This window comes from Halictus rubicundus, chromosome 8, assembly GCF_050948215.1.
Source record: "Halictus rubicundus isolate RS-2024b chromosome 8, iyHalRubi1_principal, whole genome shotgun sequence".
NCBI classification, from domain to species: domain Eukaryota; kingdom Metazoa; phylum Arthropoda; class Insecta; order Hymenoptera; family Halictidae; genus Halictus; species Halictus rubicundus.
In genome coordinates, this window is record NC_135156.1 from 3,357,099 (window position 1) to 3,371,196 (window position 14,098).

At 32.1% G+C, this 14,098-nt stretch overlaps 2 protein-coding genes across 5 annotated transcripts in view; one reads left to right on the forward strand and one right to left on the reverse strand.

Moving 5' to 3' along the window:
- Positions 1-227, reverse strand: part of LOC143356470 (uncharacterized) — a 42,867-nt gene extending 42,640 nt beyond the window's left edge. For both annotated transcript variants that reach the window (XM_076792190.1, XM_076792188.1), the window contains exon 1: positions 68-227. The gene's annotated coding sequence lies outside the window, so the exon portion shown is untranslated. The remainder of the gene's footprint in view (positions 1-67) is intronic.
- Positions 228-4,867: 4,640 nt separating this feature from the next.
- Positions 4,868-10,994, forward strand: LOC143356554 (uncharacterized). 3 transcript variants are annotated; one of them, XR_013082691.1, is made up of 6 exons: positions 4,868-5,183; positions 7,476-7,806; positions 8,147-8,419; positions 8,502-8,684; positions 8,940-9,389; positions 9,451-9,911. XR_013082691.1 is itself a non-coding variant. In XM_076792348.1 (6 exons), the coding sequence occupies exons 1-6, from the start codon at positions 5,019-5,021 to the stop codon at positions 9,987-9,989; spliced, it is 1,155 nt and encodes a 384-aa protein (XP_076648463.1). In that variant the 5' UTR covers positions 4,868-5,018; the 3' UTR covers positions 9,990-10,994. The 3 variants fall into 3 exon arrangements, 2 of the variants coding, with proteins under 2 accessions (XP_076648463.1, XP_076648462.1); XM_076792348.1 differs by lacking the exon at positions 9,451-9,911 and adding an exon at positions 9,933-10,994 and having other exon boundaries at positions 8,940-9,085; XM_076792347.1 differs by having other exon boundaries at positions 8,940-9,911.
- The last annotated feature ends 3,104 nt before the right edge of the window (positions 10,995-14,098 follow it).

Genomic DNA, 14,098 nt, shown 5'->3' on the forward strand with positions numbered 1-14,098 from the left:
GGTTGATGAAGATGGCGGAGGCGCGTGTAGCGTAAAAACAAGACGAACACAAACCACGAACACCTACCTTCACGTTAGAACGCAAGGCACGCGGGTTTCTCGGGTGGCGAAACACACTGGACTCGGAAAAGCGAAAGCACCGTAATGCCAGCGAGAGAGAAGCACCCCCTCCCAATCGGAAGAGCCGTCGAATCGCTCTCCTTTCCTCGTAGCTCAGTTATTTTTGACCCCCCACCACTCTACAATCTCAACATCCGACAGCTTTCCTGGCAAATGTGGCAAATTTGTTTTGCACTTCCTGAAATTCTCGTTTGGACAATCGTTGACCACCCTCCAAGCCGCCGCACTTGTTTGACCATGACGCCAGAATAATTCGTCCCGTTTCACGTCACGCTTACACCACCAGAATTTATTTCAAATCCCTGTTACAATTTGGCCGCAACCGCGAACATCTGAACGAGATTAATAGACGAGGCGATAGGTATGCTAAATCAAAATTTTCTGCATTCACCACGAAAATAGAAGCCGAATGAAAAGTTCTTTCTTTCTTTGACCCATCAAGTTCCAAGCAATACAATAAGACGTTATTTAGTACTTTTAATTGTGTACAAGAAAGCGTATAAATGCTACCAAAAGAATTTTTTAACCAATACTTTTTTGTGGGAGAATATATTTGTATATTGTTGTTACGCTGATTTCAATATGAAGAAAACAACTTATAATAAAGATTGCGTTATTACACACCAAAATCTATTACACAAATAGATATATAAAAATTAATCCTTATGATTTAAGAAGAAATTGGTTTATCGTAGCTCTACGAATAGTTCCATTTTTTTGCAAATTTCAAAATATTACAAGATTCAGGTGCAACAAGAAATAGTAATCCAAAAAGTATTAGGTAAGTAAATCTTTGAAATCTCTTATTATACAGTGTGAGTCTCTTAACTGTATCACCTGATTCTACTGATAACCACTCATTGCATAGCAAAATATTTCAAGCAAAAGTTCCTTTACATTAAATAAGACATGCAATGTGATCAGTATTTTTGGATGTTTCGATATTTTATCGAGATATAAAGGTGACTTTGAGTACTTGTATCAAAATGTGTGATATTTAAATATGTAATTCAGAAGAGTATTGAATGTTGAGCAAAAAAGTATTGCGTTATATAGGGTGAAACAGTAATAGTTACCGAGATATTCTTCAGTGGCATTTGATGGAACCTTCAGTGCATATTTGGTCAAATTCAATGATAGCTTGTTTTTAATTATTTTTTTCCGTATAAAACTTTCACCAACATGTTCCTGATGCTTTCCGAATTAAAACGATACCCTACACGATACGGTTTGAAGCGCATTTACTCGTTTAATCTACGATTTAGTAGAACCTCGATTATCCGAACTGGACAGTGGGGCACGAATGTTTGGGATACATATGGAAAACGAGTAAACTGTTTCTGGAATGCAAATTGTTTCGTGTTTGGATGCGCTTGTATCAGAAAAACGGTATAGATAGCAAAAGATTTACAAACGAATAATTAAAACTGACAAAGTTTTCCACCATACTTCCACCAAAGATTAACTAAAGAATATCTCAAATTGTATATTTGTATGTTACACACCATGAGACAAAAACTCAAGGTCGCTTTCATATTTCGATAACAAAGTGACATATAAAAAAGCTAATTATTACATTGTATGTAAAGGATAATATCAAACAACTGTTCTTTGAAACTTTTTCTTATGCAACGGGTAGATTATGAGTAAATTCAGGTGGTACAGTTGAGTGACTCACCCTGTATACACAACATGAAAAATAATTAATTTAATAATGTAGTTAAAATTAAATTTAAAATGTTGCAAAAATGAGAGAAATGTTACGCTAACGCGATGTTGGGCCTTAACGGGTTAACACTAGAACTACCGAACGGATGAAAAGGATTTGGTTGTGATTTATTCTTCACAATTATTAAAATTGTAAAAATTATTTCATGCGAATATAATTAGCAAAAAAAGCTGTCTAACATTAGTACCAATCTAGGAAGTGTCTTTTGAAATTGTACATTTTGGATACAACAATTAAAATGATAGGGAATTGTTGAGAACAAGATTGAACAAAAATGCAGAGCACAAAGGATTAATGCTAAGTATTTTTTAGCAATTGCGCTGCTTGCGTTCGTTTCGGCGATAGCCTTAATAATCATAATGAGACTTTTATGGAAAATAAAAATTGTCTGTATTATTTGCGAGATGCAGGAGCTACATGGACATTTATTTTCTCTCTTAATAATTTTAATGAGTTGAAGATAATAAGTAGATTTGAATTCCTTAAATGTTTCTATTGTTTTGTATTTGATCTACTCATTTTAGTCGTGAATTCATGGCGTTCACAGTCTGATTATAATATTCCATGTGTACGATTTTCTTTGAGTGAAGTACAAAACCGTGGTCGTGCGGGACGCTGATAGCGAACGTGTTCCCGTCGGACACCGGGAATTGGGTCTATTTCGACCCAGATCTATAAATATTCCATTCAAACTGTAGTTTTTCAACAATCCAATGAGCTGAATTATGTTACTATAGCTATTAGTGTTAAGCCCAAGAGGAAAATTAACGTGTATATCAAAAAAGTGTATCAAAAAATATATAAAAGAAAATTAAAGTAAGTTATATAAAAATTTGAAATGGACCTAATTATGGTTACCATGAAATCTTCAAAATCATCCACCTTGTGAGGGCTAATATTCGACACACAGAGGTTGATCCAGACATGATTCTCTTCTTTATCAATCATTGATACATTAGACAGTTCAGTTAATTCATTTGACATAGAGAGATAAACTGAAGTGGTTACGGGGACAGAATGTGGAAACAAATTGCTGTGTCTTCTACATTATAAATTATTATTAAGTATTATTACATTTTCAATATCTATATTCGTATAAAACGCGAACTCTGAGTACGATTGTTTTCATCACTGCAAATAAACAATGGATATGCAGAAATTGTAGGTATGTAATTCCTATAATTTTAGTAAATTGCTTAGCAGAAATTTACGATATTAGCAAGATAGCGATCGCGTGGAATGTACATGTATGCTTGGCATAGAAGTTTTATATTTAAATCCCAGAGAAAATCAAGGTTTATTTTCGGATGTCTATATACTTCCCGAGTGACACATTTAGAAAATATCAAATTCTGGAAGGTGGACTAAATTATAGTTTTCGCGTGCTTCTAAGTAAAATAGAACCTCCCACATCCGAATTAATAGACAGAGTGACATAAGTGTTCGGATAAAAGAACTTTCGTATAATAGAATGATCATTATTCTGATACTTAATGTTATTTATTAAAATTAAAATCACGAAAATGGAGTGCTTGTATCAACATTTTTCCTAATCATAAGACACAAGAATCCGTAACAAAATACGCGAGGTACAATTCATTAACAAAAAAGAATTTGAGAAGGTAAAATAAAGACCTTCGTGTTTTCCGTGCTTTTTTAAACACATCTTTTTAGTGCTACAAGATGGGGAAACGTTTAAATGCATAGACCAATCTTCATTAAACGTTCGTCGCTCTTTAATTTTTGCAGCACTCAGGCTAACTCCTCTTTCACAGACGAGACGTCGTTATTTTTCATAAACTTATTCTAAACTACTTAACACTTCATCTAAATTTAACTTGGACCTGACCCAGACATAACATAAATTGAATTTAGATTTAACTTATTGTCAGACCTAATACTAACCTAGCCTGAAGTTAATTTACATTTGAAACAATAGTGCTCCATACCTAAGATTAATTTAACGTAAATGTATCACATTTAATACAATTTATCTCACTCATAATTTTCCTTTAATTTAGCTATATTTTATGTATGTTAAGTGTATAAAATATTTAATATAATATGTATACTGCAAATACAATATAATTAGGATACAGTATATGCATAATTATAAATATGTTTTCATTTAATTTTTGCATGTCTAATTTTAATAATGTACTTTCATTGTAATACGTATAAACGTAGACTACTTTACACATATAGAACTTCTTTTTATGTAACTCCAGTAAGTTTTCCTTTATCGTGCGGTAAAGAAAGCTCTAAATGATAAATGTAAATACACAATAATTTAAAAAATGTTATTTGAATTGGAAATACTGTCGATTATCTATGTAATAATCAAATATCGTAAAATCAAATTTCATTATAATAAATTGCAAACAGAGATTGAAGCTATCATTTAAGTATTAAATACGTTCAACATGCAATATTTTACCAAAAGATTAAGATAACCAAAAAGTTAGTATCACATTACTAATACAGGTAAGCTATATACTGTGTGATACAGTTGCGACGGAATTAATATATACTTTCTTAGAAACATTCATATTATTATTTCTATTATGTATAAACAGCATGATGGACGATGGACAGCATTCTTGGACGATGACAAAATCTGTCAGAACAGTCGATATACGGTGACGATATATGTATGTATAACAATGTTCTTTAAATAAATGTAATTAAAACACATTATTTCTATAAATAATGGTACGAAACGATGAACTTAATGAAATCGTCCCCCATTTCTAATCAGGATGAATTCTATTGGGAACACAAGCAGGTTTTCATAAAATGATTTCTAATAAACTCGAAGGCAACTCAGAGAGATTCGAAAGTACCGCAATGGCAGCAGTTGGAAATCCATTTCCCGCCGTTGGGAAGAATGGAAAATCAATAATAGTGACCGGCCTTACCGACTTTATGATGATAAAGACCCTAAAACCGTTGTCTATCTCGTTCCTGCTAAAATGTCTCTCTCTTTCCAACACGACACCCAATCCCCATCTTTACCAAACAGCAGCGCCACACGTTTGCGCCATTGGCCAACCGCCGCCGCCATTATAGATTCCGTTGTGAGTGACCGAGTCCCGTTCTCTAGGCTCTCTTAAGTGTTTCTCCGACGCCAACGGTTAAATAAACCCGCGACGAGTGTTAAAAAGGTGAGATGAAAACGTACAGCCGAAAAAAGGGCGACAGCCCCAGCAACGTGATTATCCACGTGAATGAGCTGTGCCGACTGTGCCTGGCAAAGGAGGAGGAGATGGTGCCGATTTATGACGACGAAACTGTTCCCTTATCGCTTCGAATAATGGCTTGCGTTAATTTGGAGGTGTGTATGAATGTTTATTTAACCGTGGCATAACGCGGCCAAGCGGTCGCGTTTGGCGTAGGTGCTCGTAGTTTATCGAAAATAGGAATCTAGTTTATCTCTCTATACGATGCGATTGTCTTTCTTCCGCCCCACTCCCTGGTCTTTCGATAGTGTTGTGAGCGTCGGTTATGCGTATGTGTACTCCGAAGTGATTACTACATACACTGATCAAAGCAACTACCGGCTTTACCGAGTTATCGACTTTGTGCCTGACGCCACCTTGTTCGCTTTCGTTACAGGAATTACAGAGCCGAGATGTAGGATAAACCTAACATCCAATGGATTTTTCTGACCCATGCTCGCGATCTTCTAGAACCTCGTTTTACCACTTTAAAGTCACATGCTACGTTACCGATCAATTACCAATTCCGGATATAATTAGCACAAACAGAGCATTTATATACCCCTTTCGCGTCAGATATGCCTAATATGCCACAGCGGGAAAACCACATCTGTTGCTTACGTTCAAATACTGGTAATAGTGGCTACGAAGCACCATTGGAAAAGGGTATATGCTTCTTCCACTGTTTCCACAAAATTTCATCATATTTTTACATGTTCTGCGTCTTAAAGATCAATATACATACATTACTATTACAGCTATTAAATATATATACATATATCGTGTTCGCGTACTTTAGTATACATATATGCAAGAAGTAAAATCGGTAGATCAAAATTCGTTCGCGTATTCGCTGAATTTTCAAACTCGATTTACTCGAAAACGATTCATGTAGAGAATTCGACAGATTTCTATCAATTCGTAAAATTTTGCGTATACACATGTGTTTCATCTATTTAAAGAGATTAATTGTTGGCAAAATATTAATTTAAACATGCTTAATTAAATAAAACATATAAAAGCTTTGTTATATTTTGTGAACTATATACTACATAGTTCTATTTGATTTATAGTTATATTTGAACTTTTGGTATTAACTGGAATTTTTCAGATAGAAAGATTTTACTGCAGATTTAACTTCTAGACCAGAAAATGAAAAACTTTTTTCAGAAACATTTTTTCTAAAAATGCTATGGAACGACCATGAAAATCTGTTAGCATCGTTCTACTCTTATCACAACGTATTAAGCCTATGCAGCATATTTTGTACTCGCCTGTCTTTCTTTTGAATTGCTCTACTCTTATCATACCATATTACATTTGAATCTTAAACCTGCGCAGCATATTTTGTACTTGCTTGTCTCTCTTTTGAGTTTTCAAAATTCTTTTCCATTTTCTTATTAAATTCAACCATTTAAGTTATAAATATATTACCACTTAATGGAGCATGTTTGATATATCCATCACAATTTCTCAGATTTCCCATATGGGTGGTTTTAGACACTCAAACAATTACTAGTTGGCTTGATAATATAAAAATTTATAATTTTAATGTAATATATAGGTCATAATCTGACTTCTTATTATTCGTTGAACAAAAAAAGCATAAAATTTCATAGACTATAAATGAAATAGTTGCTACATATTGTTACTTATGAATTATATACTTTCTTCTATTATGACTTTAGTTCATTCTAAAATGAACTTTAATTCATCCTAAAATAAATTGAATTTCAGAGCTTAAAATACAAAGTTCTGTAATATAGGAGATATATTCCATACTTCATCTGTGTATATAGAATTCTAAATATTATAGATTATTTATCTTATAAAATGGTGAAAAGGTCTCAATTTTAATTTTCTATCTTTTTTCTTTTTGTTTCCATAACATGGAAAAATCTCACGTTGTCTTTTAAATAATAGATAATTCATTGTAATTGTTAAATCCACTTTGTTACTCTGAATTGGATTTTATATTGTAATTAAAAAAAGCATCTACATCTAGGTGTAACAAGATATTGAATTATGAATTTTATCTGTAACTCTTGAATCTGATATATGAAATAGTGTACAGAATATTTTTATTATCAATTCCATTCAATTATTTACATGATTGTTATAGATGCAAACAAAGTAGATTGTTCGTGGTATTCTTTGTTCTGTTGTAACTTCAAGATGTATGTGGTATCATCAATAATATATGTAGTAAAATCATTTCAAATACTATTACTATCATAATATGGTAAATTGAACAGAAATTTAGTGACTAAGCAGAGTTCTGTAGTTTAATTTCGTTAATTTTTGATACATTATTTTTTAAAGTGTGGTCAAATATTAACTAATGCTTTCCATTACATTTAATATATACATATATGTGTAATAAGTAATAATGTTCTTTTTTTTTATAGGTTTTCGAAGAAGATGGTCTCCCAAATATGATCTGTCATCCATGCAAATATCAATTAGAAAAATCATATCAATTCAAGAAAAAATGTGAAGCAGCAGATGCTAAGCTACGAAAACATATGAAACTAATACAACAACTAACAGGTCAAGACGAAGAAGGAGAAAATCAGGACAGTAATAGAGAAGAATTGAAGGATGGTTCTAACAGTGGAAAATCCAAACAAGTTAAACAATTGCTAGCTGATTTGGTATCAACTAAAGCTGAAAGTGGTCAGGCAGATGGAGATCCAATTGAAGTCACAGAGGAAGAACTTGTTGGTGGCTACATTTTAGGTATTACATAATGAGATTTGTTTTATATGAAAATGGTATACATAGTTTTACATAAGTATTTCTTATTTTTTACAAGTTAGTTGTCTGAAGGTAATGCTAAATATTAACCCTTACCGGTTGCAGCGTTTAAGATAAGGGTTATTTTTGCTGGGACATTCCCAAACTTCAACCAAAAAGGGTTAATACAGAAATAATGTTTTCTAGCTTTAATCTTTATTCATTTTAACCCAACAAGTACATGCATAATAATATGTAGTTTTTTGAGTGATGCAGAATGTTTAAAATAGTAAACAAAATTATATTATGTATCTTAGTGTATCGACTAATTACATTATTGAAGGAATGAATTCGGAGAATTTGGAAATGGAAGAACCCATGTCCGAGGATCCAGAAAATATTACATTGGTACCTGCTGAAGAACGTACTGCTAAAGCTCGTTGTACGATACGTACAACTCGTATTAAACAAGAACAAGAATCTGAAGACGAAGCAGAAGAAGTGCAAAGAGCAATTGCAAATGCTGACCATAAAAATGTTTATATGATGGAGGTTACCAGTAACAATTCTGGTCAAGGAGAATCATTGAAGTTGCAGCCTATTACGGACACCATAGGTAACTATGTAAATTTTATGAAATTATTTCACAAATAGAAGTGATGTAAGGTGATTCTTCTAATAAATTGTCTCTTTTGTAGTTGAAGCCAGTGAAGAATTGAAAGTATTTAAATGTGACAAATGTCCAAAAGCATTTACTCGAAGAATAATGCTAAAGAGTCATCAATCTGTTCACTCAACACAAAGGGGCTATACGTGTCAGGCCTGTGAGAAATGGTTCCCTACAAGATCAGCTCTCGTGAGACACGAACGTACGCACACAGGTAAACAAACTAATTTTAGCATGAATACATTATTTAAATTTAAAAACCAAATGAGCATCATAACATAAGCATTATAACATGTGTTTTAATGATAGTTATTTATTATAATTATTATATAAAAATCTATGTATTCAGTAGTAGAGAGATTATAAAGCGATAGACGAAAGTGAACAAAATAGAAAGATAGAATATTCACATAAAAATATGAATTAATTACAAGTATTCATCATTTTCTTAAATCATAATTTATCACAGGCGAAAAACCATTTGGTTGCAACATTTGTCACCGAGCATTTGCCCAGAAGGAAATTTTACTACGACATTTGATGACACATTCTGGACAAAAACCCTTCCAATGTCAACATTGCGATAAGAGCTTTACTCAACGCGAAGCATTGAAGGTGCATATGAGAAGACATCAGAAACTTGACCCAAATGATATTCAACTGCATCATTGTCAGCTCTGTCCTAAAGCCTTCTGTCATGCGTCTGGCCTTAGCAGACATTTAGTTACGCATACTGGAAGAACATATAAATGTGTAGAATGTGAAAAATCATTTACTGATAAGAGTTCATTGTTAAGGCACAGTCGCATCCATGCACCGAAAAAGATATTGACAAATTAAATTTCTTGATAATTGCAAGAAGGGCATCAGCCAGCGTTCATTTAACCCTTTGAGTACAGAGTATTTTAGACACTGAATGTCATGACGTCATAATGGTCAATGTAGAATTTTTTTCGAATATCACCTATTGTATAAAAACATCAGTTATTTGTGTAACATAAGGTTAAGTTTACTTTAATCTTTTATTATATAACACTATATGAATATAGTCTAATTTGTATTTAGATAATCATGGTAATTTTGTTGGATGTGTAAACATCTACAGTACTCAAAGGGTTGACAAAAAACATTTTTCAAGAATTTATTGTATGATATACATCACGTATTTTATTTTTTAGTATAATTTATAATACGTCATATCTAACGTTAATTATACATCATTAATTCGTTTAGCAATTACAAGTATATAAACTTATATATACTCTAATTATAAGCACTTCATTTTTATTTGATGTATATTCAGCATAAAAATTGAGAATATTGATTTACATTATACTTAAGTACATGTTCTATCAAGATTGATCGACAAATATTTACAGAAAAATGTGCAATAATTATATATCTGGTGTATCATGCATTCATAAAGCGTTTTGACATTTAAGTACAGTATTCTTTTCCATAGTGTGAAATCCCTGGGGCTCTGGAGTCTCAAGATTCGTGGAGGTATTACGTTGTTTGAAGTGTGCCGAACATAGAGAAGGACAGCGCGTAACCACAAAGAGGGCCTGAGGGTCGAGACACTCAACACAGTTTAAAAGGCTGCTTATAGACTACAATGTCAATGCAAATAGAAAAGTTCTTTATTTTTCATTCTTTTTTTTCAGAATTTTTACCAACATATTTATGAGATTTTTTTTATTAAAATGAATCTAAATACAATATAATTTGGACCATATTTACTTATTTAAAATATGGTCACGACTCACTGTGATATAGGTAAATATGATTGAAACACTTTCAAGTTTGGTTTTTTTTAATCAGGGAAATCTCACAAATCTGTTGATGAAAGTATTTTACAAGTGGAACTAAAATGAAGAAATTAGTTCACAATAAATGAATCTAACAACGTCTTGTTCAGACGAGATTCGGCGAGAATGCAATCAGGTGTTTACAATGCTCACTTTCGGAAGCGCATTTTTCCCGCTGAACGTGGTGTAGGTTATCCGCTAGGTCTTTAAAGAGCTGTGTTTACATTGATCACTTATGGAGCAGTGGAGAAACATGATGCATTGCTAATCCATGTTTACTGTTCACTTCGACATTTCAAGAATCTGCAGCTATTGGTTTGTGAAGCCGATACTTCACCGATAGCAACGAAAACAGAGATGAAGATCATGGAGAAGCTAATGAATTGCGAAAACTGGTACAGCAAGGTATCAATATTAATGAAAAACAAAGAGAAGAATTACAAGATATATTCCGAAGATGGGAAGAAAGTGAAAATTTTTTACTTGAGAGAACCAACAGAATAATATTAAAACATCTTTACAGAAGAATCCATCATACATGTATTTCATCTGTCTAAAACTAAAGAACGCGAAGGCGTCCACTACGACTATAAAAATAAAGAATTAGACAGTAAAAATAGTCCAAATTATGCCATGTTTAGACTTTTTAATCAGAAAAATCTCACAAATATGTTAGTAAAAGTTCTGGATAAAAAGAATAAAAAATAAAAAAGTTTTGTATTTTCGTTACCATTGCAAGCGATACGGAGGCCTCTGATCTATGCCGACTGTTACGACTCTGTGCGTCTTTTTCTGTCCTTTGCGTTCGAAACTTTTATCGCTCATTAAATAAGTAAATATAATCGAAAGTCTGTTGTATTTGGGCTCATTTTAATCAGAAAAATTTCAGCAATACGTTGGCAAAGGTTTCGTAACGAAATAACTAAAAGTAATAACAGTTCCATCATTGCATTAGTATTGTCTCACCAATATCCTATCTCGGATCGTGTTACATTGCAGCTCGACCGAGCGTCCAAGGGGAACCCCTTAGTAAGGAGAAAATAGAAAAATATTTTATCTGCCTTAGTGAAGATAAAATTTTCACACCATGGGTGGAGGCGATTTTCACACTATGGGAGAGAACACTATTTAACACGTATTTCAGTAAAGTAATAAGAATCAGTGACAGTATTTTTCTGTAGTGAAACATTTTTTTACAAAAGTAGTTGTGTACCTTTATAACTGCATATTTTAATTTAAAAAATATTAAATCTACTGCATTAAAATTTCAACTACTTCGTGTACATTTAAAGATAAATATGTATAGGGTTTGTGCGTGTGTGTGAACAATCATGATCGACAACAGCATAATATAAATACGTATACAGATATGCTTTTGATATTCATTGCTGGGTTCATTTTTCAAATATATTTCTGACAAAAAATAAATTATCATTTTTTAATTATAAATAATTTACAATTACAATAATATGTGGAAAGTTGTAGTATATATACAGGGTGTCTCACCTAACTTTGCTACTTTGTTATTTGCACAGATACAAAAAACTGCTTGGGAAGAAAGTTAACGTATTTCAGGGGGTATGTAAGTCTATGTAGGTTGAAGTCATTTCAAGGTCATATTTTTTAAGATTTTAGGACAGTGATATTTTTTAAAACGGAATCACCTTTTTTTGTTTACTGTTAAAACGGCGGGGCCAAAACGCACTTAACAATGTACAAATTATGTATTTGTGAAACATTATAACTTTCTTTGCAAACAGTTTTTCGTATTTGCACAAAGAACAAAGTTATTAGGGGTGGCACAGTCAACTGAGAGTGTATATTACTGTAATGAGTACGTAGAAACAAGAAATCTGTACACCATTCATCATAATAATAATCTATCTCAGTGCAATCATTCCACATTATTAACAGTTGTGGTGGTCGAAATAAAGTGGTCGGTCTGTGTACATATATATTCAAGTCTCCTTGTTTTATAATAGGCCACAGTAGAATTGAATTGATTTGTGAAGCGTTTCAAAACCGCCAACAACCACATCGAAGACAACAAATGAAGCATTTGGTCGATTTTTAAAAGTATTTGTTCAACATTCTGGAAATAAATGCAAAAGTAAATGAAATGCACCACACAGAACTTAACAAGGAATTATACAATTTAGTTTCATGTAAATAAATTTGTCATCTTTTTGTGGGTGCATACATAAATAATATATGCTGTTTATTTCATATTTATAAATGGAACATGCTAACATTAAATATATATTAACACTTTGACGTCCGTACGCTCGACAGAATCGTGGGTAAATATGTGAGTAAAATATGAATTTATACTGTCATCCGATTTACGCGAAATGTTGAAGATATATTTATTACTTTTCTCAATGCTCAATAATTCTTTTTTAAGTGGTAGAATGCAAAACAATTTCACGGGTATAAAGGCACTTTACGGGATTTACACCCGAATAGATTTGTAATTCTTATTTTATTTGCAGAGATGCAAATAATCTGAGAGTTGGGTCACGACATAAAGAACTCATGTCCTAGAGACTTCTATATTCTCTTCACTATCTGGTAAATTATCCGTGAACCAAGCTTCGCATAACTTCAGTAAAAAATCATGGAAGCGAAGATTTGTAGAATTTACATTAAAGTGTGGATACAGTCTAAAAGTATTAAATAAAGCATAAGAGGTATAATGTTACTTTCTTCGACCATTTTATAGTTTTTCTGTGTACAGGATAATAACTCAGTGTAATCCATTATACATTTAGGTTTTCTAATTATTCTGCAATTGGGTTTTCTACAAATTTTTCGAGTATTAACTGTGGGCATTATGAATGGTAGAAACCATTTGTGTATTCTTGGGGAATACCTTAGGCTCGGGAGAACCTTCAAATTCATTATAACTCCTCGATAAATTAAAATTTGATCATCCTATTTCGTTATCTTCATCCGATTTTTTCGTATCACTCACAAAGTCTTTTTCAGAATCCTGAAATTCACTTGGAACATCTGATAAATCGCCAACACATTCTTCTTGTGTAAACGTATCTTCTTCTTTCTTTGCCATTATCAAAGGGTTCAATCTTATTTATTTGACTAAAAAATCAGATACTGGAAAAGTTTCAATGTGATGCCACTGGACGTCATAGTGTTAACGTAATGTTGTGTTTAAATATGTTTAAATGTTTATATTATAGAAGAATGTACCGTTATATTTGGGAGTGTTTATATAGAATTATTTTATGCAAGACATTTGTATAGATTTTATATTGGAAGCCCAAGAAAACTAATCGTTTAAAAAATTGTGGGTGGTGCAGAAAAACGATTTTGAGATTCGTTATCGTATTTCACTACTACAAGAGCCCTGATTATTTATCGGAGCGTAAAGTAAATTTTAGGTAGTGTTATTCTCTCAAAATTCGGAATACTTTACATATACTATACTCTGACAATCAACTAAAATATTACTTCAGTTAATGTACTTATATTTTAAAAACAATTTAGTAAATCAATTTTTAAAAACATTCTTTAAATCAATGAAAATTACTATTTCAATCAGACGTTTCAATTAAGATGGTGATGAAAGAGCAAAAGTAAAAATTTTAAAAATTAAAAAAAAAAGCAAAAATTTGACTAAATGTTAAGTATTGTATTAAAATAATTTCATTTAAATAATACCCAAGGTATGCTACATTTACAGAGACGAGAATTTCATTTGTAAAAATTTTAAGGCGGTTTTACTGAAGAAGAAACGTAGTTTTTCTGAAAATGTTTTTAAAAATGAGTCATTAACTTCAATATAGTTATTGTTTGCTGT

Coding starts and splice junctions, on each gene's coding strand:
- LOC143356554 (XM_076792347.1), top strand. CDS start 5,019: ATGAAAACGTACAGCCGAAAAAAGGGCGACAGCCCCAGCAACGTGATT. Junction 5,184..7,475: donor TGGCTTGCGTTAATTTGGAG/GTGTGTATGAAT, acceptor TTTTTTTTATAG/GTTTTCGAAGAAGATGGTCT. Junction 7,807..8,146: donor TGTTGGTGGCTACATTTTAG/GTATTACATAAT, acceptor ACATTATTGAAG/GAATGAATTCGGAGAATTTG.